The sequence below is a fragment of the Rattus norvegicus genome, chromosome 6 (assembly GCF_021556685.1).
Source record: "Rattus norvegicus strain SHRSP/BbbUtx chromosome 6, alternate assembly SHRSP_T2T, whole genome shotgun sequence".
Classification (NCBI taxonomy): domain Eukaryota; kingdom Metazoa; phylum Chordata; class Mammalia; order Rodentia; family Muridae; genus Rattus; species Rattus norvegicus.
Window position 1 is genome coordinate 144,232,831 of NC_141539.1, and position 26,281 is coordinate 144,259,111.

The 26,281-nt window shown below is 44.6% G+C and overlaps 1 protein-coding gene across 1 annotated transcript in view; it reads left to right on the forward strand.

The window, feature by feature from the left end:
• Nucleotides 1–263: 263 nt before the first annotated feature.
• Nucleotides 264–26,281, forward strand: part of Rapgef5 (Rap guanine nucleotide exchange factor 5) — a 235,007-nt gene continuing 208,989 nt past the window's right edge. The window contains 1 exon segment of the mRNA NM_001395143.1: nt 264–569. Within this exon segment, the coding sequence (NP_001382072.1) occupies nt 354–569 (216 nt within the window). The 5' untranslated portion in view covers nt 264–353.

The following is a 26,281-nucleotide window of genomic DNA, read 5'->3' on the forward strand; positions in this document are numbered from 1 at the left end:
GCTGAAGCAAAGAGCCTTTTTAGTCTCTGGGGGGATGGGCCCGGAGGTGGTTGCTGGGACTGGCGCACCTGTGCAGGCTGGGAGCATGCGGCGCTCCCGGGCCCCTTCCGAGGGCGGTGGGAGTGTCTGGGCCGCCCAGAGGTGAGTGGCGGGGCGGGGCGGGGAGCACCTGGGCGGGGCCGGGGCGGTGCGCGGGGCCGAGGCTCCCGGCCCGGCGCGCGCCAATGGGCAGCGGCTGGTAGCGCGTCCCGCGCCCGAGCCGCAGTCTCGCCCTCTCGCTGCCTTGCGAAGGCGCGGAGGCGAGCGCGGAGGAGAGCAGCCTCGGGCGCCGCCGCAACCGTCAGGGCATCAGGATGGCGGTGGGCTCTGTCAAGATGCAGCCGCCGTGCGAGAGCCCGGCCCTGGCTTCGGCGGCCCCGGCCGAGGGGCCCCTGCGCCGCAGCCCGAGCGCCCGGGAGCCGGAGCGCGAGCCGACCGCCGCGTCTCTGCGGCCGCGCCTCAGGGACCTGCCTGCGCTGCTGCGGAGCGGGCTCACGCTGCGGAGGAAGCGGAGCGCCGCCGGGGCCCGGGTGAGTGGCCGGGGCGCGCACGTGGAGCCCTCGGCCGCCCGGCGGGCCCGCCACGCCGTGGCTGGAAGTTGGGGAGGTGGCGGGACTCCTCTGGAGAGGGACTCGGGACGGCTGGGTTAGGGGGCGCCCCTCGGTCTGCGACGGCCACCCTTCCCCCTCAGATGCACCTGAGCGAACCGGGGCGCCCGGACATCACTGGAAGAAGGGCTGTTTGCTGCTTTCTGTGGGGAAGCTGCAGGTGTCCCGTGACTAAGTCAGTCAGCCCCGTCCCACAGAAAGTCTCAGGCCTCCAGCGGGTCCTGTTTGCAGGTGGCCTGCGACGTGCTTGCTTGTTTTGGAAGACTCATAGCAATGTCTGTGCGTCCGGACTGCCCTGGCAGCCGCCACTGCTGAGGGGGAGACTTAGGAGTTGGAAGAGCTTGGGTGAGCTTTTAGCTCCTGAGTTCCATCACTGGGAGCACTCAGTACTCCGGGACGCCCCCTAGAGCGGGAGAGGGTCGGACCCCCGGGAATCTCAAATAGCGACTTTCAGATTGTGTGTTCAGATATGACTTCCTGGTGAAGGAGCATTCCTTGTGTTCTAAATGCATCTCACGACCTGAGCAGGCCAGGCTTTTTTTTTTTTTTATGTTAAAAGGAGGGGTTACTTGTCATCCTGGGTATCTTTAAGCCACTCAGAATGCACCAGTAAGCTCTCACTCACTTTTCCTACTCAGCAGATCAGGTTACAATCGTACATCCTTGGTACATCCTACTTATAATTTTTTTATCATTATGTAGTATTTACAACAATTTAGATGATTTTTTGACTAGAAGTCTTAGTTATTTGACTTGAAAGGAGACAGTAGCTGGAGACTCACAGCTCCTGCGACATTCATTGGTTTGCAGAAATATAAGGGCTGGAGAAGCATTTGCTCTGTTGTGGCTTCCAGTGGATTGGAAAAGCTCTGACTTGCTACAGTTCTTGTTCTCCAGTCTGTTTCCCCTTTCCTATGCATTTTCTTCTTCCAGACCACTTTAAAGGATTGTTCTTAGGATTCTCTTGTGCCATTATATAATTTTTAATGCAGCCACCAGAAAAGTTTCAGAATTGCCCACACAGTAATCTTTTTTTTTTTTTTAAATTCACGTTACATTCTGTTCACTGCCCCCCTTGCGGTCATCCCCTCCCACAATACTTTCCCTTCTCTGAGTGGGTGGGGCCCGTATCACACACCCCCTTCCTCATATCAAGTTTCTGCAGGGCTAGGCATATTCTCTCCCACTGAGGCCAGACAAGGCAGTCCAGCTAGAAGAATATATCCCATGGAAAGGCAATAGCTTTTGGGATAGCCTTCACTCCAGTTGTTTGGGACCCAGGTGAAGTCCAAGCTGCACACGTTCTCCCTATGTTCAAGGAGGCCTAACTCCAGCCCATGTGTGTTCTTTGGTTAATGGTTCAGTCTCTGAGAGCTTCAAGGGTCCAGGTTAGTTGACTTTCTTGGTCTTCCTGTGGAGTTCCTATCCCCTTGAGGACCTCAATTCTTCGCCAAGAGTCCTCAAGTTCTATCCACTCCACACAGTAGTCTTGATGTGTGGCATACAGGATTGCTTCCAAAGAAAGGCAGGAAGTATGTCCTCAAGATAGAGTGGGTAAATAAACACAAGATCCAGAATTATAGACTTTGCAAGAATCTAGGGGGAAGTAGGTCAAATTGTGTTCCTGTTATCCTTGACAGTTACTTTTCCACAGCACAGAATACTGAAGACATGGGCAGCCTGGCAGTCTGTGACAGGAATTGTCCAAATTTCTGCATAGATCCATCCGCTGTGTTCATCTACAAGGGGACTCTAGTTTCTTGCTGCCTGGGATGATGATGTTTGCTCTGTCAGTGTGCAGACTGGCCCTCATTTCCAAACTACCCCGTATATGGGCCCTTCAAATAACCTACTTTAATAATTCTTCTATTATGGTACAACATATTAGTTCTTTAAGAGCTTAAATGAATGTCTCTCTTAAAAGATCAAGTGTCAAGCTTTTCACTGTTGGAAACTCCCACTTTACATCAACTTCTCCCTACATCTGCTTTGGGGGAGACTATTTTAGTTTGCTTTCTGTTGCTGTGATAAAACATCATAACCAAAAAGCAGCTCTGGGAAGTAAGGGTTATTTCATCTTCAGCTTACAGTTCATCAACTGGGAAGTTGGAGGAAGAACTCAAGACAGGAACCTGGAGGCAGGAACTGAAGCAGAGGCCATGGAGGAGTGCTGCTTACTGGATTGCTCACCCTGGCTTGTTCAGCCTGCCCAGGGGTGTCACTATTGAGAGTAGGCAGGGTCCTCCCACATCCTTCACCAAATCAAGAAAATGGTCTACAGACTTGCCTATAGGGCATCTGATTGAGGCCTTTTCTCAGTCAAGAGTCCCAGATGACTATAGCTATGTCTTGTTGAAAAAAACCTAACTAGGGCAACTACTGTTGCAATTTTTTGTAACCCTTGTTGTCAAAGGGAGAGGAAGGAGTTTGAAAGAAGGGAAAACAGTAAAATCGTGTGCTCCTGTGTCATGTAGCTCAAGACACTGTAACACAATCTGTAAACCAGATGGTCTCAAGAGATGTTTATTTTCTCACAATTTTGACAGCTGGCGAACCGAAGTTCAGTGTTCAGGCCGGTTTTGTTTCTGCACAGGGCTCTGTCTGCCTTGTAGATGCCCATTTGCTTCTGCTCATTCCTGTGGCCTTTCTTTAGCAGGGTCAAAGAGAAGATAATCTTGTCTTCTTTTTATAAGGCCACTAATCTTACCATGAGGCCCTCACCCTCACAACCAAATACAATCTAAATACTGCCAAAGTCTCCATCACATTATTACTCCCACCCCCCAAAATTTCCCTATACCATCACAATAAAAGTTTGGGCTTCAACAAAAGAATTGTATGGGTGATATAAATGGTCCACAAGAAGGAGTTTGAGAGGAAGAGACAAATAGTAGAATATATCCCAGGCTGATTGGCAGGTGATATTAACTGGGTAGACCCCTCGATTAGGACATTGATAATGTAAAGGCTCAGAGACTCATGAAAACAGAGGCTGTACCTCCAGACTGGAGCTGCATGATCTCCATTAGTAGAAGTTCACTCAGAACAAAGCAGCTCTGAGTATTGCACTGTTGATGAAGAGGTCCAATTACAGGAAGATCTGACTTAGTAGTTCATATGCTGTCATCCATGTTGTTTTAGAATCCCACAGTTTGAGACCATCCAACATCATCTCAGCTCTCTGTGGACTGTGTTGTTCCACTGCAGACTATCTCTTACCAGGACAAGTTAACCTGTCCTTTGGTTAATACAGCATAGTTCCTTGGATCCCTGGTTCCTCTGTTCTGTCATTTCTAATTTTGAATTCACGGTGCATACTGCTTAAGAAGACTGCACCTCCTTTGGACAAAAGGAGCAAAAGCTAAGATTTGCTTTGTGGGAAGACTTGCTACATTTTACTACCGCTACATTTTGCTCTGGAAACATTTTTAAACATCAATGGCAACACCAGGTGCTCTGGAAACCCCAAACACCTGAGCTAGTAATAATTCTGCCAATCTTGTTTCATTTGTGGTAAGGGGTGGGGTGGGGAGGGGGGTCGTATCTGGTATAATTTAAAGCAAACCTCTGAGTTATTTCATAAAAGTTGTACCTTACATCTCTGATAAAGACATTGTAGCCACCAGCACCCTCCTCTGAGCCAGCATGGTGTCTAATGCCTGTATCTAGGCCACACGTCTGTCAAGATTGCATGCTTTGGCTACTGATTGATTTCCGAGCTCCTAATTACAATAAAACAAGACAAACAAACAAACAAACAAACAAAACAAGACACTTGTGACTTTTTTGTTCCTAAGAGTTAACATTTCTTAGCACAGTTCATACATGCAAATTCTCCTGAAGATGCCTTTCTAGTTATTATTAGATTCAGAAACTAAGCAATGCCACATGTTGATTTTGATTCTTGAACTTTTAAGTATTTTATTTTATAACAGACTCCACCCCCCTTTTTAATATTATTGGTTTGCAGGATAAGTTGGATAAGAGTCTTAGTCCAAGACTCTGTCCTACTTTCTGGGTATTTAGTTAACCTATTCTTCCATCCCTATAATCTGACAATTCCATATGGAGGCTTGACAAAATTCAAAAGCACATACCCTTTTTGGATAGCATTGTGCCAAGTGTCAATGTCATTTCATGATGCTGTTATGTCAGGATGTCTTTTTTGAGTAATGAGGATCTGACCGATGGACTCAGATGGTGTCACTTTACCTTCCACCTAATGGTTTTAGTTTAATTCCTTAAGCCATCTTCATTAGGGAGTGCAAACACGTTGACAGCTTGGTGCAATAAACCATTCCTGTTGCATCTATTGTTTGGAACAGTGTTCATAAAGAGCATTCTATCGGGAATTATTTGGATATTTTGATATTCAGGCTACATAGATAAGGAGAAATCCTGTTTTTCTCATTTATCACTTTTCATAGTAATGCTTTAATGCACTAACAACCTTCATCTGTAACCAGAGTTGTCTTTTCTTAAGTGTCATTAGGAGTTAATGCATTCGTTGCAGTCTGTTGTGGCAATTTCTCTTTTTGAGTGTGTGTCCTTGCTGCTCCATACTTTGCATATGGTCCCAGTAGACTCAGAAGCCTTTTTCCTTCCTGGTTTCTCATGTCCACATTCTCCTTCACACTTGAAGCTAGCCATCTGTCCAAGGATCACTGATCTTTATTATAAAAAGTATTCCTTTCTCCTATGTTTTGCTTGTTTTAGTGTCTATCTCCTTTTCCTCTTGGTCTTGGCCTTCCACCTTAATTTTTAAAATTAATAAGACTATTTCTGACCAGTCTATTTCCAAGATTGATGTAGAATAGGCGTTGTTGACTACTCCATCTTTTTCTATATGCTGTCAGGTGCTGGAAGTGACATATTTTGGGTATTGCTACTGGGATGTTTCCTCTTAAACTCTGGGATGATCTTCTTTATCTTACAATGTTTTGTTTACAGTAACTAGCTGATTCAGTTGTTCACAATGGACAGCAACGTCTGCTAGTGATACTCAGCTGTCAGCTCATCATGGTTCTCTAGTGATGCTCAGCCATTGGCTTTCACAATAGTTGTTTCCCCATGGTCTTCTAGTGAAGGACTTTTCACCATGGTCCTATAGAGATGCTCAGCTCATTATGGCCCTTTGTGATACTTAGCCATTGGCTTTCCCAATGGATGCTTCTCCATAGTCCTCTTGTGATGCTTAGCTATTGGCTTTCTCAATGGACTCTTCACCATGGTCCTATAGTGATGATTAGCTCATCATGGTCCTCTAGAGAGGCTCAGCCTTTGGCTTTCACTTCAGGTGGGCGGCTTACTTTCCTCCTGTGACTCCTTCTCCTTACTACACCTCACTAGCTGGTGGCAGACGCAGAATAGAAGATCAAAAACTAGGAAGGACTACTGGTGTCCAACCCCCACCCCTTTTTAAATTGAGGGATCAGATCAGCCTGGGACTCTTTGCATCTCTCAGCTTGGCCTTGAACATGTGGCATCTTCCTACTTTAGCGTCCCATCTGCTGAGAGTGCAGGTATGAGCAGTCCCTACTGAGCCAACATACACTTGAAGAGGAACAGAATGACCTTTTTCCTCTGTCTAAACTGGAGCACTGTGGGTGTGACTCATCAGCCGCCTCTGCCAGAAACTTGTCTTTACTGATTGAGAAATATGCGCTGCTCTGTACTACACCAGTGCGTTCATTTAACACTCGTTTTAAACATGTGCCTTATAAGCTGGGAGGATGATGTGTGCTTTGTACTTATATTAAGTTCAGGGACTCGTGTATCATGGATATACCCGTGGCAGAAACTTCATTCAGCTCTTGCAACAGGCTTGTAAGTTAGATGTGGCCATGCGCGTTCCATAGATGTGAAAACTGAAACACAGAGGTGGCCTGCGCAATCTCAGGTTGTGTAGGTGGGAAGAGGGAGGGAAGTTTGAATCCAGGCAGGCCAGGCCCCACAGGACATGGAGATTTGAGTCGATTTTCTAACTCTCCAGTGCAGAAAGGGCAAAGGCTCTGTAAGCTGCTATATGCCTGTACCTCCTGGTAGCACCTTGCCACTCTGAAAGTGCTCAACAAATTGGTGCAAAGCCAGACTAACTCTTCTTTCATTTTAGCACAAACAGGCTCTCCCTGACCTATTTGGGTATGGGCCAGGGAAAGTGGGGGGGGGGGGAGAGCATTATGAGTGAATGGTAGCTAATACTTGCCAGAATTAAAAATAGCCATCAGAATGCCCCGAACACAGAAGAAGGAAAAAAAAAATCACCAGGCTCACCTCTATAATAAAGGTCAACCTTGTGCCTTGTGCACTGGCCAGCTTACTTCTCTATCTGTTCATGGTACCCTGTAAGAAAACCAAGCCATTAACGGAGGCATATAGTCAAGCTGAGTCAGAGCAGACAAGAAGAACATGCGATGAACTTCCCTGAGAATCACGGCATCCTTGCATCTGCTGGCTGACAAACTGCTAGCTCAAACCCAGTATTTTAAAACTGATAACCAGGGAGGGCTTCAGATAAAATTCAGTTAGTTTGTCCCCATTGTCCATGGGACTCTGGTTCTAGGACCTCTCCTAGGTGCCAAGTTGCTGATGCTTACATCCCTTACGTAAAATGGAACGGTGCTTGCATATAACCTACACACACATAACTAAGTCATCCAGACTGCTTTCATTTGCTGTGTTTTAGAAACCTGTGACAAAGAAGGGAAAAGTTTGAAGGTGTGGGCCCTCCCATTCCCCAATTATTTTTAATTTGTGGTTGGTGAATTTGCAGATGCCAGCCCCATGGAAACAAAGGACCACTTTAAACATTCTGTAGTAACAGCTGGTCATAGTGGTTCACATCTATAATCCCAGTGCTTGCAACACTAAGGCAGGAAGGCTGCAGAGGCCTGCCTAGGCCACGCAGCACCAAGCTAGCTTGAGCTACTGTGGGTCCCCATCTCAGGAATATTAAGAACAAAACCCACCACTACCACAGTAAAATCCTCTGTGGTTGTCACTCCCAAAAGTGCTTATTTGGGAAGGAGGGAAACTGTAGATTAGTTCATTCTGTTTTAATTCCACCACATTTTAGTATAAGAACACAATGGCAAGTTAACACTTCGTTTACTTTCTGTGTTTTCATGTTCCTCCAACTCCTGCAACAGACTTTGGTTGTGGAAAAACAAAGGTGTTCGCGATGGTTTGGATGAGAGTGGTGCCATCTGCTCATAGGTTTCAGTGCTTGTTTCCATTTGGAGACCATTTGGGAAGGAACAGTTGTGGCCTTGTTGGAGGAGGTATATCACGGGGTGGGCTTTGAAGTTTTAGAAGACGTAGGTCATTCCCAGTGTGCTCTCTCTGTCCCCTGCTTATGGATCAAGATGTGAGCTCTTAGTTGTTCCTCTGCCATGCCTTCACTCTGCCATCATGGATTCTAGTCCTCTGGGACTGTAGGTCCCCAAACATGCTTTCTTTGTATGTTGCCTCAGTCACTGTGTTTCATCACAGTTATAGAAAAGGAACTGAGATAGTGTGGTAGCACCACCATCCTGTCTTCTTGTAGGACCTATACCTCAAAATCCTGGAGCCTCCTTCATCCTTAGTAAAGAGACACAACAGTTTCTGAGTACAGATACAGTGTAGCTAAAACACTAGGAACCCTGGAGTTGAGGGTCCCCCCCTTCCTTGCTAGATGCTTATTCTAGGCAAATTATATCTTATAAATGTCTTTATGAAACTGTAGGCACGAAAAATTTTTGTTTTTGTATACAATGTCAAGTTGAATGCTTTTTTTTTTTTTTTTTAAATGTGATACTCTAACATAAAGTGACTATTTTAGGTGATGTCTAAGTCTTGGTAGCGTAACAAAATTTCACACTTGCCTTGTCTCTTAAATTGAGTTGGCAGTAATTGGTAACTTGTGTAGCTAAAAATAGATGGAAAGATGGGAGCTAAGTCACTGGTAAAGGCTTGGAATATTTGTGATTTTAAAAAAATTAATTCAATATTGAATAACAGCTCTTATTATGGTTCCTGGTAATTCCATGGTGATCTGAGATTAAGAATTTGTAAAATGTAATGTGAATAATCAGCGTCGATAGCTTGGCTTTGTGTGTGTGTGTGTGTGTGTGTGTGTGTGTGTGTCTAGTATTAGTTTGATAAATAATTCATAAATGGGGACAGTAAGGCAGAGCTCACAGGTGTGCTATGGGCTGCAATCTCAGTTCCCTTAAGGGATGAGGCATGCTCACCTATGAGTGAATATGGGCCAGCCAGAGAGGGCAAGAACTTTCCTATGACTACCCAGTGAGGAAACAGCAGAGGTGAATGCACCTGTGACTGATTCCAAAGCAGCCTTTCTCCAGTGTCACAGGGGAAGGCTTAAAAGAAATCATAACACCAGGGAAATTAGATAGTGGCTGCATGGAACATTGAAGCCTTAGTGAAAGTGTCAGCCATTTTCCCCCAGTGTCCTCAGTGGTAGCTCCCAGGACTGGGTGCTGATTTCCAAGGTTTGAATGGCCAGCCACCCTATTGGAATGGCTGTCATCTAGAAGGTGAAGTCTGGGGAGCCACATTCCAGAAGCGTTCCTGTTCTTAGTTTTGTGCCACAGTATCCAAGGGGAGATTTAGAGAGCAAGCAAGATTCACTTTTGGCCTATATAAAAAAACAGGAAGAAGAGGGAAAGCAAGTTTCTTTTCTTTTCTTTTTTCTTTTTTTATTCTTTTTCCTTTTAATTGGATAAGCAAGTTTCCTATAACCCAGAATTTGTGTAATAACAACAAGCTTGAGACTTAAACTTGAAGATGCACGGCACGTACCTACAGTCCCCACTGCTGGTGAGGGGGAAGCCGGGGAACAAATTGCTTGAATACAGGAGCTGGAGCTGGAAGTGGCCTGGGCAATATGGCAAGACGTGGGTCTCCTTAAAAATAAAAGGCAGATGAGGAAAAAAAAACACATCAGGAAATCAGAAGTATGATCACAGAGTCACTGAACCACTTATAAAAATAATTGAGGATGTATCAAATGGCTTAAAGAAATTCATATTTGCCATGCTTACTTTTTAATAAGGCATGATTATCTAGTGACATTCTCTTTTAGGATAAGATGACTCCTAGGGATTTAGAAATCAAAAGAGCTTCTCTGGGAAGGTGGCCCATAGCTGCAGAGGCAGGAGGATCAGGAGTTCAAGGTCATTCTCAGCCACACAGAGAGCCTAGGCTATGTGAGATGCTGTGTCTAAAAAACTAAAAGCGTCATGGGGAAATTCACCTAAGCTTGCATCTTATTTCAAAGCCTTGGACACTTAGACCTTGTCTTGAAAGTCTTTCCTTAACTTTTAGGCAGCCATAGTTTATAATTGTGTTATTCGTTACCCTCTAAACTTTACACGTATGCTATCATTCAGTTGTGAGCAGATAGTTTGCTAATCTTCTTAATCATGTGTTAAAATGCTTTATCAGTTTGTTGATTGGAAATTGTTCATGTCTGTAGCAAAATCTTCAGGGAGCCCTTCAAGGTGCAAGAGGTGACAACCATAGATACTGTTATTTAACAGATCCTTATGCACCATCTGACAAAGTAGAGTTGTTTGAAGAAATTTAAGAACAGTAATTCAATTCTAGTAACAGCATCCTGGGACAAAATGTCTTATTGCACAGAGAGAAGCTAAGTAAAGTGCCCAAGATCACTCAGAAAGTACAGGAGTCAAAATTGCAGCAGGAAGCCTGGCTCCACGGGCTGCAGACAACCTACAGGCTTTCTGCACACTCTTTCTACACAATGCATTTCTTAGCTAATCTCCCTCACATTTCTATTTCACCACCTTATCCTGGCATTAATATAACAATTTTAAGGCGCATTGTTGCTTCCAGTCATTATTAAAGCTGCACCATGTTATAAAACCACAAAGTAAAAAGTTATAACAAGGCGCGTTTTCATTGAAAAAAATCTACATAGTTTCTAAAAATATCAATATATCTTATGGCATTAAAATGGTGCATGAAACCTAAAAAAAAAAATCTGTGTTTGATTTGTATGAAATATGTAATATTAACACTCCATTAACAATTCTTTTAAAAATGATTTATTCTTATGTTATGTGCATTTGGTGTTTTGCCTGCATGCGTGTCTGGGTGAGGGTGTCAGACTCTGGGAGCTGGAGTTACAGATATTTCTGAGCTGCTATATGGTTGCTGAGAATCAAACCTATGTGCTTTGGAAGAGTGACCAGTGCTTTTAACCGCTGAGCCACCTCTCAAGTTCCTTCATTAACATTTTTTCTGAGCATTGAATCTGTTGCTTAGATAATGATTTAAACCTCGAGGGGGAATAGATTGAAATTTTCCTATAATAACTAACAATAATTCATGTTAAAAGTAAAGAAAAAATTCTAATAAAAGGAATTAAGGACGTGTGTAGCTGGGTATGATGCTGCATACTTTAATCCCAACGCTCGGGAGGTAGAGACAGGAGGAGCTCTGTGAGTTCGTGGCCAGCCTGTTCTACAAAGTTGAGTCCAGGACAGCCAGGGCTGTTACACAGAGAAACCCTGTCTCAAAACAAACAAACAAACAAACAAACAAACAAACAAACAAATAAAATGTGTGTATACACGTTTGTGTGTGGCTAATATAAACCTAAATTATTATTGACTTTTTTTTTTACAGTTTGGCTTTTTTTGTTGTTTGTTTGTTTGTTTGCTTTTTAAAGACTTTAAGTATGGTTTAAAAGTTAATTTCTCTCTTCTAGGCTTCTTAAAACTCATTCATTAATACAAAAGTGGCGGGAGATTTATATTTGTCCTTGTGTCTGTCCCTGTAATTTGTGTAGTTAAGTCTGCAGGTCTTTCAGGAAGTGACTTGGGATCCTTCCTGTGTTTATCTGGTCTGTTCTCGGGATGCTGGCTTCTTGCTTCTGACATGCTTTTCGTGGTGGTGCTCTCTGTCTATATTGCCTGCAGAGAAAACAAGATTCAGGGTTTCCATCGAGCCCATCAGCCCTTTAGTAAAATTAAAAGTCCTGAGAACAGGGCTTTTGCACTGTAGCCGTTTTCTCCCTGTACTCTTTCCTAACTGGTTTAGCAACTGAAACTCCAGTGCCACTGGTGGTTTTGTTCGGTTGAACATGACCTTGTCAAATCATTTACCTGAAGCTCTTTTGAGGTGTTGTGCAAATACTTGTGGTTGCCCAACACATATGGCTACCGTGCTGATTGTAAATTTGTTTTTCTCTTGTGTTGCTATTGAAGGAAGTGGACGGCTTATCACTTCTAGATATTTGCACTAATGAACAAATACTGCACGTAATTCGCTCATCAGGCTGCTCTGGACTCGTGTGTGGGTATGGGATTATGTACAAAAATTTAAGCATTGAAGAAGAAGCTGTGTGATGAAGCTTTTAGTAACCCCGAAGAGCGAGATTTCCGTCTCATTTCTGTCTCATTTATCAAAATACGATTTGTCTCTGGTATAGCAGGGAACCTAGTTTCTCCGAATTTATTGTCACTTAGTGCCCATGTCACTTAGATTAGGTCCGATGAGTCGAGTTTCTGTTTTTAGAGGCGTACCTATTTCCTGTAAGACTGTGAATGATTGGGAATTCTTGTTTTGATTTTTTTGCTCTTTTTCTGAAGTTAGAATATATAGTCTTTCTATATGAAGATCCCAGTCTCACATGCAGAGCCTTTGGGCACATTTCAGACAAGCAGAAAAAGGAGTGTTCACTATTCACCTCATCCATCACGGGGGGCAGAAAGATGGATACTGGAGAAGGAACACCTGAAAATGAAAGGGCTAAGTTGCTGTCTTAGGGTTTATATTGTAATAAAGACCATGAGCAAGAGCAACCTGGGAAGGCAAGGGTTCGTTTCAGCTTGTAACTCACAGGTCATGTCGTCACTGCAGGAAGTCTGCGTAGAGACTCATGCAGGGCAGGAACCCGGAGGTAGGCACTGAGCAAAAGCCGTGGAGGAGAACCGCTTACTGGCTTGCTTCTTGTGGCTTACTCAGCCTGCTTTCCTATAGAACCCAGGACCGTGGGGGTGGCACCACCCACATCGAGTTGGAATCTCCCACAGCAATCATTAATCAAGGAAAATCAAGAAAATGGCCTACAGATTTGCCCACAGGCCAATTTCCTGGAGGCGTTTTCTCTGCTAGTATTTCCTTTTCGCAGATATGTCTAGGTTTGTGTCAAAAAAAAAAAAAACAAAAAAAAACAAACAAACAACTAGCACAGTCAAGCCCCTGTCAGCTGGATATGTAAACACATCAGTTATCAAACCTTGATTGTTCATCCACAAGAGAGCACATTAATATCAGCATAGATTTCGAAGTGCGCAGCATAAAAACATTTTCAAAATTTACAAGTTCAACGTTTTTTTTTTTAAAAACCTTTTAACGTTTCTATTAAAGTTTAGACTCTTTCTAAAGTATCAAAAATCTGTTAACCATGGGCTTTTATAAAATTAAAAATAAGTACTTCCTTATTCCAAGAGGGATAGCCAGGGCACAGTCATGAATCAAAGCAAAAACAAAATTTCGACAGTATAAAGTTCAGACTTCTACGACCCATTCACAGTTCTCAGGGCTCTAAAGGACTTTGGCCTCCATGTTTGGCTTCGCCAGCCATAGCACATAAAGCTCTTCCCATAGACTTAGGCCAGTTGCACTCCACACCTGTTGCTTCTCTTGGTGGTCTTCCCAGGGTACTTGCGTCTCTAAAACGTTAGGTCTCTGCTGCGAATGGGCTGCACTGTCACCAATAGCCTCTTCACAGCTCCCTTCAGACATTCTGACTCTGATACATGGCACAGAGCCTCAACTTTTCTCTATGACCTTTTAAAGCCAGGGGCTGGTTAGGGTTCTATTGCCTTGATAAAATACCATGACTAAAAGAAACTTGGGGAGGAAAGGATTTATTTCACCTTATATTTCTAGGTAACAGTCCACCATGGAGGAAAGCCAGGGCAGGAACTCAAGCAGGGCAGGAATCTGAGGGCCAGGACTGAAGCGGAAGCCAGGGAGGAGAGCTGCTTATGTGAGCTTGCTCCTGGTGGCTTACTCAGCCTGCTTTCTTATGCAACCAAGGATAGGATGGCCCCACCCACAGGCTGGGCCCTTCCGGATCAATCACTATTAAGACAATACCCCACAGACTTGGAGGTATTGTCTCAATTAAGAGTCCCTCTTCCAGATATGTCTAGGTTTCTGACAAAAACCAACCAGTAAAATGGAGCACAAATCTGTTTTTAGAAGATCGCTCTTTTGGTCACAAGTACAAGTCTAGGAGAGATGTCAGAAGAGGACATGGTGGTCGTCCTTTTCTTCATCCAATGGGGTCTTCCAGGTGGCTTCTTCCTCTTTTTCTTCAGTGTGTTTATGTGTGAGTGTACATATGGCGTACTCACACACATGTGAGTTCGATATGCATGCCTGGATGTCCTGTTCTATTACTCTCTACATTATTCCTTGAGATAGGGTCTTTTTTCTGAACTGGGAGCTAGCTGGCCCCAGTGATCTTTCTCCCTGTCCCCACCCTCTACAGCTCTGAGGTCATACATAGCTATGGACATACCTGTCTTTTTACAAACTCAGGTCTCAATGCTTGCACAACGCTGATCCATCTTCCCAGATTCAGAATCTCTTCTCTTGGGGAAGACATGTTTTCATAGCCTCAAGTCAGCATTGGTGTTTCCTTTCTCTGTCATGGCAAACTTAGCACATTTCAGGCAGCCCGCGGTAAAACCTTTTTATATTTCCCTTTATCCTTGTCGCATAACCCATTAATGAAAAAGCCACCTAAACACATATTCCAGTCCCCCTTAATATCCCAACCATCCTGCCTCTGCCTCACAGGCTTGTGCCACCACACTTGCCTGACCCTACAAATCAAATGAAAACTTTGAAAGCAACCAGCACATTCTGTCTGTCAGTGTTCGGGGACTCACTCTGCTGGTTTCCGTATAGCGCTTTCCATTTCACGTGTGTTCCTCGTTTATTCCTTCTTGTAGATGCTGCAATGGGCTCCTGAGCTGTCCTGTGTGTGGCAGCATCCGTGAGCAGAGCTGGTGCCCGCGGGCTCTGGGAATTAGCCAATGAGTGTGAGCTGCTACTTCTGTGGTTGCTGTCAAGCACCGTCATTATCCCAAATTACAGGACTTAGGGAGTCTGTGGTCAGTGCCTTTGGAAAACTGAAAGGGATCTTAATGGTGACAGTGGTGAAAATCTTGTAGGAAAGCTGAGGTTTGAGTCAACAGCTGGTAGATGGGGCACTAGAGTGTGCATTTTTGGCAAGTTCCAGGTGATCTGGTGCTGCTCCCAGAGCGACACTCAGGTGCTCTGGTGGGTGGGTGGTTCATCCTGAAAGGCATGAGGAAATCAGTCAAGGAGCTAAAGGATTTTCTGAGAGCATTAACTGAGGGGTAGAACTTCCTCTGAATGTAGCCAGCTTCATCTAGTAGGCGGGGGTGGGGGTAGGGGACTGGACAGTGGGGGTAGGAGGATAGGGCTGGGGGCTGGGGGTAGGGGATGGGCTTGGATGGTGGGGATAGGGTTTGGGCTGGAGGGATGGATGGTGGGGAGGGTTTTGGGAGGAGCAGGTGGAATGGAAGAAGAAAGAGGCAGTTAGTCAGCATAGACATTGTGTTTCTGCTTTCCAGTCACTACCTTGTGAGCCACCCTGCTCCATCATGGCTTCCTTCTCACCACAATGGCAGAGGGCTCTGCGGCTTTGAGCTGCGACAAGTCTTTCCTCCATTATGTCGTTTAGGTAGTTTTGTCACAGTGATGCCAGCAGTGACAACAGCTGAGCTGGTCTCAGAGGCCTCAAAAATCTGCTAACCTCCATCAGCACGTGACTGAGGCCAGGAGCCCACTGGCTTTCTGTTTATGATCACTGCTGCATTAACAGCACCAAGACACCACTGCCTTGCCTCTGACCCGGCTCTGAGTTCCATCAGTGAGGGGTCACAGGGAGAGGTCAGGGTATCTCTTCCCCCAAATCCTTTTTACCACAGAGCCATAGAATCTGACCATCTGTGGCAGTAGCATGTCTGAACTGCACCCTTAAACACTGTAACTCATTTCAGCATCTGTGAGGGCCATGTCTCCCAGTCATGGCCCATTCATTCCAGTCCCAGTGGGCTCAGTCATGATCTGGGCAGAATCTGAGTCGGACTCGAATGCAATTAGTGGACTTCATTCTGAGAGGAGTTACAGCTCCTCTGTGAAGTGTGGCAGTGAGAAAGTGTGGCCTGAGCAGGAAGAAGCACATGAACACAGAGGGCATTGGCTAGATAAAGGAAGATTTCTTTAAGTCAGCCATGTGTGCTCACCCACGAAGGATTCTGAGAAGACCTCTGACAAAAGACCTTTACGGTGCTGGAGTGTGAGCCACTTTGTCATCCTTCTGTGATTCCTGTGTGTGACCTCACACGGCTGGGGCTCAGGGTGAGAGACATTGTCTGAGGAGGGATATCTGCGCTGCTTCTCACTTGCAGCCTTGTCTGCTACTGCTTCTCTCCCAGACACCTCAGCTCCGTTGGCCCGTGCACAGGAGCCCTGAACCCTTTATATGGTGCTTTGATCTTGCTGGATTTTGTCACTGTGTATTGAACATGTTCTGAAATGCCTGCCAAAACTACATTCGCAAGGTAACAAGCAGTTGAATGGAATAATTACACCTTTGGTTCCTTTGCCCGTGGGTTCCAGGGGTGGGTGTGTCGACGAGCTGAGAAAAAAATATTTTCAGGGTTCTGGCTTCCTGCCAAATCATCTTCTTCACCAGCCTCGCCACAAGACAGGACCACAATTACCAATTCTGTGTGTTTATCGGTTCTTTTATATTGAAATCTCATGTCAGGTTGGAGCTAATTCTTAGCTTTTATAACTAATATTAAAAAGTACAGGCTGATACCAACATCTGGATAGCTTGCCCTGGTAAACGGAATATTTAAAGACAAAATAAGCCCTCATTTTTTCCCTCAAAATTTCTATTGCTATATTTGAGACAGGGTCTTAGTATGTAGCCCAGGCTACCCTTCAACTCATCATCCCCCTATTCTCAGCCTCTAGTGTTCATACTTGTGTACCCCTAGGTTCAGCCTCTGTTGCTAAATGTTTTTGTTTGTTTGTTTGTTTTGCTTTGCTTTTTTGAGAACAGGTTTTAAGTAGCCCAGGTTGGCCCAGAACTCACTATGTACTTGAGGCTGGCCTTAAAGCCTGGTAGTTCTGTTTTCATTTTCCAAGAGCCTGGATTACAGGCAAGCACTACAGTACCTGAATTCCTGGATTATTTCTGCAATATCTAAAACAAAAGTTTTCTACAAAGACTATCAACTCCAGAGCATTTTTTCCCTCTTTCTCTTTATGAATTTCCGTGTATTTATTTGTAAAACTGTGTGTGAGGGAGTCTGGTGTAGGACTTCATACAGTCAAGGAAGATCATGCTAGATTACCTCACACTGTTCAGTGTGTCCAGCTTGAACACATGGCCCTTGTCATTTGCCCATTTCTCTTCTTTCTTGCCTCTTGGATGAGCTACTTCATTCCAGGGTTGGTTCCTTGGCTTTGTCCCTACTGTCTACACTCATTGTTTCCTTGCATAGCACTTCTATTTCTTTTTTTCTTCTTTCCTTCTCCGCAGTAGAGCTTGGTTGCTGAATGCCCAGAGAAGACAAGCCATTGGTAGTACTGAAGAGAGGGGCTCAGGTCTGCCAGGAAGGGAGTGTAATCCTTTTAGATTAACTCTTCCATGAAGTGGTTGGTTATGTCTGCCAGAGCAGAGGGCCTATAGGCAAGAGGAGAGGGGCTCCCATGTAAATAGTAGGGATGGATGAGCCCGTGTTCTGCTGACTCTGGCTAAGGACTTTGGTTGGGCGGGTAGGTGAGAAGATATCTTAGTCAGGGTTCTCTAGAGTCACAGAACCTATGGAATATCTCCAGATGTTAGGGGACATTACTGGGATGACTGACAGCCTGCTGTCCAACTAACCCAACAGTGGGCAGCTGCGAGTGGGAAGTCTAAGAATCTAGTAGTTGCTCAGTCCCATGAGGTAAGGTGTTTCAGCTGGTCTCCTGTATATAAGCTGGAATCCTGAAGAAGTAGGCTCCAACAGATGTGCTGACAAGTAAGTGTAAGCAAGTGAAGTACAAATACTTCCTCTTTCCTCTTTCCTTATGTAGGCCTCCAGCAGAAGGTATGGCCCAGAGTACCACCACACCTGGAATTTGGAGCTTGCTCTGTCCCAGGCTGGCCTTGAACTCAGAGATCTGCTTGCCTCTGTCTCCGGGGTTAAAAGCTTTTACTACCTGACCTGGGCCTAAGCTTTTCATGGTCACTATGTCTCAAAATCCAGATCACAGATGTGGCCGCCAATTCTGGATTGTAGCTCATTCCAGATGTAGTCAAGTCGACAACCAGGAATAGCCATCACAGTAGGCTCTCTCTTTCCAGTTTCCTCCTTTGGGTAGAGATGCTTTTTGCTAATCTGCATGTTTGCCCCTCTAGCTTGGAGTGAGAATTCTGTCCATCCCCAAGCTAGGAAAGAGGTCCTTTCTGTGGAGATCAGGATAGCTTTCTGGTCTTACATCACCATCCTTCTGATGTCCTGAGGAATCTGTCATTGGCTTTACTCTAGTGTGGTGTTAGAAGGCTTCTCTTGGATGAGCTACTTCATTCCAGGGTTGGTTCCTTGGCTTTGTCCCTACTGTCTACACTCATTGTTTCCTCGCATAGTACTCCTATTTCTTCACCCTTGCATAGGCGTGAAGGGTGAAGGGTCATTTCTCCTGACCCTGCTGAGGACTCTTGTCTGAGAAAGGATGCTGGATGCCCTCTTCAGGAACTGGGATGATAGGTCTGTTAAGATTATCAGAAAAGCCCTCGCTCATCCAGTCTCCCTTTAAATTTTCTTAAGCTATTTTCCTCCTTAGATGTACACAGCATCCGCCAGAGGAAGGAGGGGACTGTTGAGTGGTTTGAGGGACAGCTGTCTCTGCTAGACAGCTCCGCTCATTCACATTGCGTTCTCAAGCCTTTTTGTTTTATGGAGAGACTTTTGTCCTAGATACCAGATACACAGAAGAAAGCATTACTTTAGTGAGAAGTAGAGCTGTAAAATTCAAAGCCAGTTTTGTTTCTTAATCACTGTAATAAACATAGTAGCTTCTGTCTACGCAATTAGCTCTGGGGAAAAAAAAAGCCAAACACAAGACAATGCAAAGCAAGCTGATGGTTTTGCTCATTGTTTCTTTCAATCCAGGTTAGATGTCCTATGGTGTGGTACATCTCCCTTATCCCACTGTTCTCCAGTGCAGTCACGTTCTTTGGCCCTTCTGTATCTTTTCTTTTTCTTCCTAAGACTGATGATGGCTCCTACATGTTGCAGTGTCCAACAGGGCAGAAAAGGTTTGCTGTTGCAAGAAAACATCATCAAACTCAATAAAACTTGCTTCTTGCTTCTCACAGAACACTTTGCTTCTGGGTTCTCTTGAGGGCGGTTGCCCACTATGGGCCAGCCTTGACTTCTATCCTAAGACATTATCTTCCACAGAGACGTAAATGTGAAAATCAATAGAGACTTGCACATGGTCTTTACCTGAAGTAACTGGTTCATATTTCATTGGCCACAGCAACTTTTACGGTGTTCATTGAGGACACTGGGAGTGTTGTCCTTTCAGAGAATATAAAGCAGAAGAAAAGCAAAATATTAGTATTGTCCCTCTCACTTGAAGTCAAAAATACAGAAATGAGTAAAGCGTGAATCTGGTCCTTGGTGGCTCAAAGCCCTGAGGAGAGAAACGTTGATAGTTCTAAGTCAGTTTTGCAAAGTGGTGTACATTACACAATAGTTTATAATCATCGTAATGAGAAGACAGCATACTTTAAAGGCTCGGGAACCTACCTCTCTGTATTCAGTGACTGCAGTCAAACTGTGTTGTGGAGAATGGGAAAGGGCTGGTCTATTAGAGGGAGAGTCTAGGTTTGTGTCACTGGTTGGGGGAGGTGGCTTGTTTATACACATCTCACACCTAAGATGATAACTTGCGATCAACTCTAAGAAACAGGCTTACTTGTTCCTTGAAACCTGGAGACAGAAGCAGCCTGCCAGCCTTAGAACCACTCTGCTAGCACGGGAAAGCATACCGCATTACTGTTTTGTTGGAGCCTTGCTAAAAATACTTTACTGAGCAATTACGCTACTGACAGTTCTTTGATCTGAAAAATTAGACTTGCTGTTTCGCTAGGAAGAGAACAAAGCCATTTGTAAAGTAGCAATCAAAGTTACTTATTAGGCAATGCAGGTTGCAGAGACAGCTCTCTGGCTTGCCCAGTGTCTGACTTACTTTATACTGGGGCAGAGGTGAGCACATGTTAGCTTTGGGGGAAATGTACTTTATAAACAAAGGAGGTGGCATCTTCTTTGGGTCAAACATGGCCACACCCTTGCGTTGCTGTAGTCTTGCTGGGCTTCTTGTCAAGCATTCTGGGCATACTCCCACCCCAGGGTTTTTGTTCTGTGCCCTTTAGTCCCTACCCCTCTTACATCACTAGCTATGGGTTGCCCAAATGCCATTCTTCAATGGCAAATGGCAGGCCTCTTGGCCACCCTGTTTAAGATTGTCTTCTCCCTCTTGCCATGTCTGATGCCTATGGCACCTTGAAGCCTAAGTAATGAAGGCTTAGGTTCCCTCTTTCCTTTAGCCTCGGTTGTCTCCTGCCAGCTTGTACAGCTTCGCTCTGCACCGTCAGAATAAAGCTGCTCTTCACAATGCAGCAGCTTTTGGGATTGGGTCTCAGTTGAGCGCTTGGGAACCACCGCATGCATCGTATGCCCCCACAGCCCAGCACATGTAACATTGCAGTCCCTGTAAGTACACAAAAGCATCTGTGTAGGACGCCCAGCACATAATGGAGAGGAGAGAGGTGGAAGGCTAGGCAGTCTCTGGTCATAGGGCTGAGCCTTTTCTAAGGGGAGTGAGTGGTTGAGGCTTAGGAAGAAAAGTATGCTAGGGCTCAGCAGTTGGCTGTCTGCTTCTGTCAGCTTCTGTGAACTCCTCTTGAGAGGAATGTAACTCCAAGATTCCAGGAGGTTATGGAAACTGTGAGAAATTGCCTTGGTTGTTGAAGCTTCTCCTTTAATAGAAAGACAAACCAGCTTTTACAATAACTTTTAAGTGACAACTGTTTTGTTTTGTTTTTGACTCAAATGATTAAGTAGACATCAACATGTGGCCACCCTGTGGCTCCAGGCTAATGGGAATGGATTCCCTCCTTCTCCTCAGACTGGACCTGCGCAGGGCCAGCCTTTTCCAGGCTTGATAAATCCAGTGCCTGCAGCTTCCAGAGTTGGCCTTGACTCAGGAGAAGAGATAAGATAGGGGACAGGCTTGTGAGGGAGGCGGGGCTTGTAAGAGAGGCGGTTGGCTGCATAGAATGGAGATGTTATTCTGGAAGGGAACTTCATCCACCCTTATTTTCCACTTTTTAGATTTCTATGTGTTGTGGTATACAGATCGTACCTACTTTCACTAATGCCTCTGATGAAATACTGTGGATTTTGTGGCTGACCCCACTCCCCCATCATCTTGAATCCATAAGAACAGCCAATTCCACTCTTACAACACGTACACGTATGTCCCCACCAACCCTCTTCTCCTGCGTTTCTCAGGTGACTAGTCTGTTCCTGGGGCCTGGTGAATTGGAGACTCTTCTGTGTGCACACTCTCTTCTTTATAATTGAATCTAGGGTGAGGCAGTTAGAGGAAAGTCTTGATTTCAAACATGAGAAACTCTGAAAATCCCGGAAGGATGTTGTGACGCCTTCAGAGTGATTGGAGGGCTACCAACAGGGTTCAAAGGGGAAGGAACCAAATCATTTTCTAGGAAAAGAGATAGATAGGGAGATGCCCAGCACAAGCAGTGGAACCAACCAGCACTCACCAGCTCAATGACTATGGACAAGTAACTTGACTGCTCTGTGCTTCCAAAGACAGCTTTGAGTCCCAAATAAATGCTAGTGTTTGTAGAAAGTGCTAGAGCAGTAATTGGTAAAGAACAAGAGGTATATCAGAGTGTAGTCTGCACACATGGCTCCGTGAGCTTGTGTGCCTACGGCTGTCTCCTGGTTTAGGATGGCTCAACTTACAGAGGTTTTAACCTATGGTCGTGTGAAAGTGAAACTACAGTCAGCAGAGAGTAAAGTTCACATTCTGACTGTGGATCTTTTCCTAGGCTATCAGTGCAGTGTTGAAACTTTTTCACTGTGGAGTACCAGAGCCACAGCACTCAGCTATCCATGTGATCAGTCGGGAGTCAGACCATACCTCTCAGCACACAGTGTGGGTGAGCTAGGATGACCAGAAGGTTAGGTACATTGAACGCAGCTTAGACATAGGATATTTTCACCGTGGATGTCCATGGCCTGATGGATGAACACGGCCAGTGCTACAGAGTACATGCAAATGGCCCCTCGCTGCAGGTGTACCCACGTCTCCCTTTGACTGTCTCTGCCTTTTCCCTAAAGGCGCCTTGGATCTTTGTTCAAGGACTTTGGTTGAATTCTTCATGATCTCTAGAGTTGGGCTCTAATTTTCTTACACCATTATATCAGTTAGCCTCCTATTGCTGTGATAATACTATAACCAAAAGGCAGTGTGGGGAAGAAAAGTTTTTATTTTGGTTACAGTTTATAACCCATCATTGAGGGAAGCCAAGGGTTCCAGGCAGGAACCCAGGAACTGAAGCATTGGCCCTGGAGGAGTGCTGCTTACTGGATTGCTCACCATGGCTTGTTCAGCTACCCTTCTTGTAAAGCTCAGGGCCATGTGCCTAGGGATACTTTTGCCATCAGTGGCCTGAGACCTTCCATATCAACCAATCATCAAGAAAATGCCACCACAGATTTAACCACAGAATGGTTGGACAAGACAGTTCTTCATGAGGCTTCCTTTTCTAAGTGACTAGTTTGTGTCAAGATGATAAAAAAAAAAAATGACTACCTTAACAGCCACCATGGAAACTCATATAAATCAATGATCCTGTTTGTAAGAAGGTGTTTAGAGATTTTTGTCACCCACAGCATTTATGTTTAGAAATGGGAAAGGACAGGCAGACCTTGCCTCAGACCTCATTTTTATTTTTCAGTTTGGTTCAAAGGAATTCACATCCGTGCGATCTTTGGTTGTTTGTGCAGTGCTGGGGACTGAGCCCTTGGTCTTGCACATGCTGGTCAAGTGCTCTACCACTGAGCTGCTTTTCAAACTTCTTTCCATTCCTTTGATGAACAGCTGTTAGGAGTGCTGGGTGCTCTAGAAAACCCAGAATACAATCTATTTATAGAAACACTTTACATAAAATCTAGTGGTGAGTCTCCACCTGTGCATTGATAATGCTGTCATGGGTCTTAAGCTTGCCTGGTTATTTGATCTCTCTCCCCTCTTCTCTCTTGCCTTCCTTCTCCTCCCTCTCTTCTTTCCTCCTTGCCCCCTCCTCCTCTCCCTTCTTCCCAGACATAGTGATGCATATAATATATAGATGGAGATGCAGGATAGTCTAGTATTAGCTCCAAGTTTCTTAAATATTTATCTGTTGAATGTCTTAAATATCCAAAGCGGCTTTAAGAAGTGGAAGTTGTCTTCACTGACAGCTTAACGTGAGAACTGTAGAATTAAAATGAAATGTTAATGTTTGGTGTGAATGTTTATTTCTATTGTAGAATGTATTGAGCTGGGCTGCCCTGTCAGGAAGATGAGCATTGTTTGTTTCAACTACATACTTGTAAGCAAATGATTGTGTGGCCCTGGTAATCATATAAAGCATACTCCTTACTGATAGCCATAGCATCTTGAACTGCACCTCTGCTCACCTTGAGAGACTTGCTCTCAAAGGCACAGAAGTGCTTGAGAAATCCAGCGCGGGGGTGGCTAGAGGTCTGAGGTGTCACATGCTGGCTAATAGGACTGCGATCGGTCAGAAGTGCTTGTCATCAGCAGGACTGAAGAGAGGGCTGTGTGAAAAGAATTGCCTTCCATGAGTCATGCAATTAATTTATCACTGGAACACTTTCAAAATCAGGTTTCGCCAATGGATGTCGTCAAATCTTGTCAGTAATAAGAAGGACTGGAGGTTGAAATTGGACTACCACCGAACGTTTATTTCAGAAACGTGGGTGAGGGTGGAAAGAGGCAAGGTCTGTTCTCTGAAACTGGAAACAGTTCTCACTTCCTTTATCTGTATGGGTTTATGTAGGAGAGGCACATCAGTGCTGCTTTTGGTGCACATAAGATAGACGTTGGTATTCACATAACTCAGGTAATTCCCTGTGAGTCCATTTCTAGAATTGCCAGTGAAACCTGCCCATGGCTGTCACGGTACAGAACATAATAATCCATGGGCAGCCTTCAGCCTGGGGTGTGAGCTGTGGGCTGAGCTGTGGGTAGTTTTGGAGATTATCATTTTCATGTATGTTAGGGATTTCAGGATAAATCAAATGTAGTTCTTCAATGATTTCATTTTTTAATTAGTGTAAAATGCATGTAGTGTGTGTTACCTACATAAAACCATTTCAACTTATGGTTATACATCATGAAACATAGTTACCTTATTGCATAACCTAACTCTGGCATCATCTATGACTTTAAAGCCAGCTGGGAATAGAGCCTTATTATCTGCGTGCTTAGAATTTTAACAATACTTTACTGTTCTAAGATTTCCCATTACTTTCGACAGTTTCTTCTAACTCATGACTTTTGCAATGCGAAGTTGACATTAAGGCGGAAATCATCGGTCACCTGCTCACTTCTATCCCTTTCCAAGTATACTTTCTTACCTCTTGAAAGTTCTCGATCAACCCAGTACTTCCTGTAGCTATTTTTGTTTTAAGGAACACACATAGTATCAAACCGAAGAGGATACAGAAACAAGCTTCCACACAGCCTTCCATGCTGCTGAGCTGAATATCTTTTAGAAACAGAAAGGAAAAAAAAATTTAGACCATTCAGCTTTATGCTCTGTCCCTGAGTTTTGAAACGATTTCCAGTCTGAAACTTCATTAGAAGCCAGACGCATGGCTGCTCTCACAGAGGACTCTGGTTTGATTCCCAGAACCCATGTGATGGCTTAAAACTGTTATTTTAGTCCCAGGAAATCCAGTGTATTATCTGGCAGTACCCACTTAAGTGGTGTACCAGCATGCATGCAGGCAAAGTGCCACACACATCAACATACACACATATATATGTATATACATGCATATGCACATACATAATACATACTTTTTTAAAGGATGGTGGCAGGCTTGTGTGGAGAAGCTGTCAGTGGTGTGCATATTTCAAGGCCCTTTGTAAGCACTTACCCTGCCACGGGCCACTCATTCTTTTTACATTTTTTTCTACACTGCATTCTTTTGTATCAAACTGGAGAGTTGATTTTTAGGACTCAGAAAGAGATGTGGTAGAAAGTGCAGGACCATGAGTCATGGAAGAAACTTAAGATTTTCTTTATGGTTCAAAATAATCAAATTTAAGCAATCTCTGTTCACCCATCCAGCTCTACAAAGGCAATAGAAGGAAAACTTCAGTCCAAAGAGATTATGAACTATACCAAAAAGGAGACAATAAATAAATAACTCAATAGTAATGGCCTTAATTCCCTAGTAAGAAGATTGTATTAGAAAGCAGTATTCTTTGTGCTGCTTAAGAATACAAGTCACCATCAAGGACAGATATCAGGTTACAATGAACAGGGGTAAAAGGTCAGGACCTTGCCCAGCACTCGTGAGAGAAACTTCTTATAGTGGATTGTGATTAACACAGAGACCCAGATCGGTACAGTGTACAGAGAGTGAGAGGCTTTGGGATCCTCAGTCCTAAATGGGCTGTCTATCAGATCCCTCCTCTCAAGACTCAGGACAGAAAGACTGTGCAAGCCAGAGGTGGTGGATAACTCCAAAGAGAGTCTTCCATACACAGCAGGCTGATGCACATAGTAATGTTCAGAGACTGTGGCAACAGGCACAAGACCCACCCAAGTTCAAACCAGACAAAAGTCCCAATGGCGAGGAAGGGGGAGTGGACACAGGTCCTACTCCTTACCAGGAAGCTACTTGCATATGATACCTACTGAGAAAGAGAGAACCGGTTTTCTCTGAGGTGACACTGAATGGACCCCATGCCCAGGAGCAGCTGGTCCCATGGCAGAGCCCCCATGCAGTTGCTCAGCACGGAACAGACCCCATGTTCTTCGTTCTGCTTTGCTATTTTCTTCTCTTACTGTATTTTTTCTTTCCATTTGCTCATTTTAAGTTTTGTTTTTGTTTCTGAAAAAGAGAAAGGGGAGGGAGAATATAAAGTTGCATAAGCAGGGTGGTGGGGAGGGTCTGGGGGAAGGGAAAGAATATGCTCAAAATATAGACTATAAAAACATTTGTGAAGGGCCTGGACAGATGGCTCAGTGGTTAAGAACATTTATTCTTACAGTGGACCCAGGTTTGATTCCGAACAACTTGCACATGCCTCACATCAGTTCCAGGGGGTCCGATGCCCTGTCTGACGTCCGGGGGCACTAGGCACACATGTGGTACACCGAGCGTTTGAGCAAAACACTCATGCACATAAAAATCTAAAGAAAAATCGAAACAATTTAT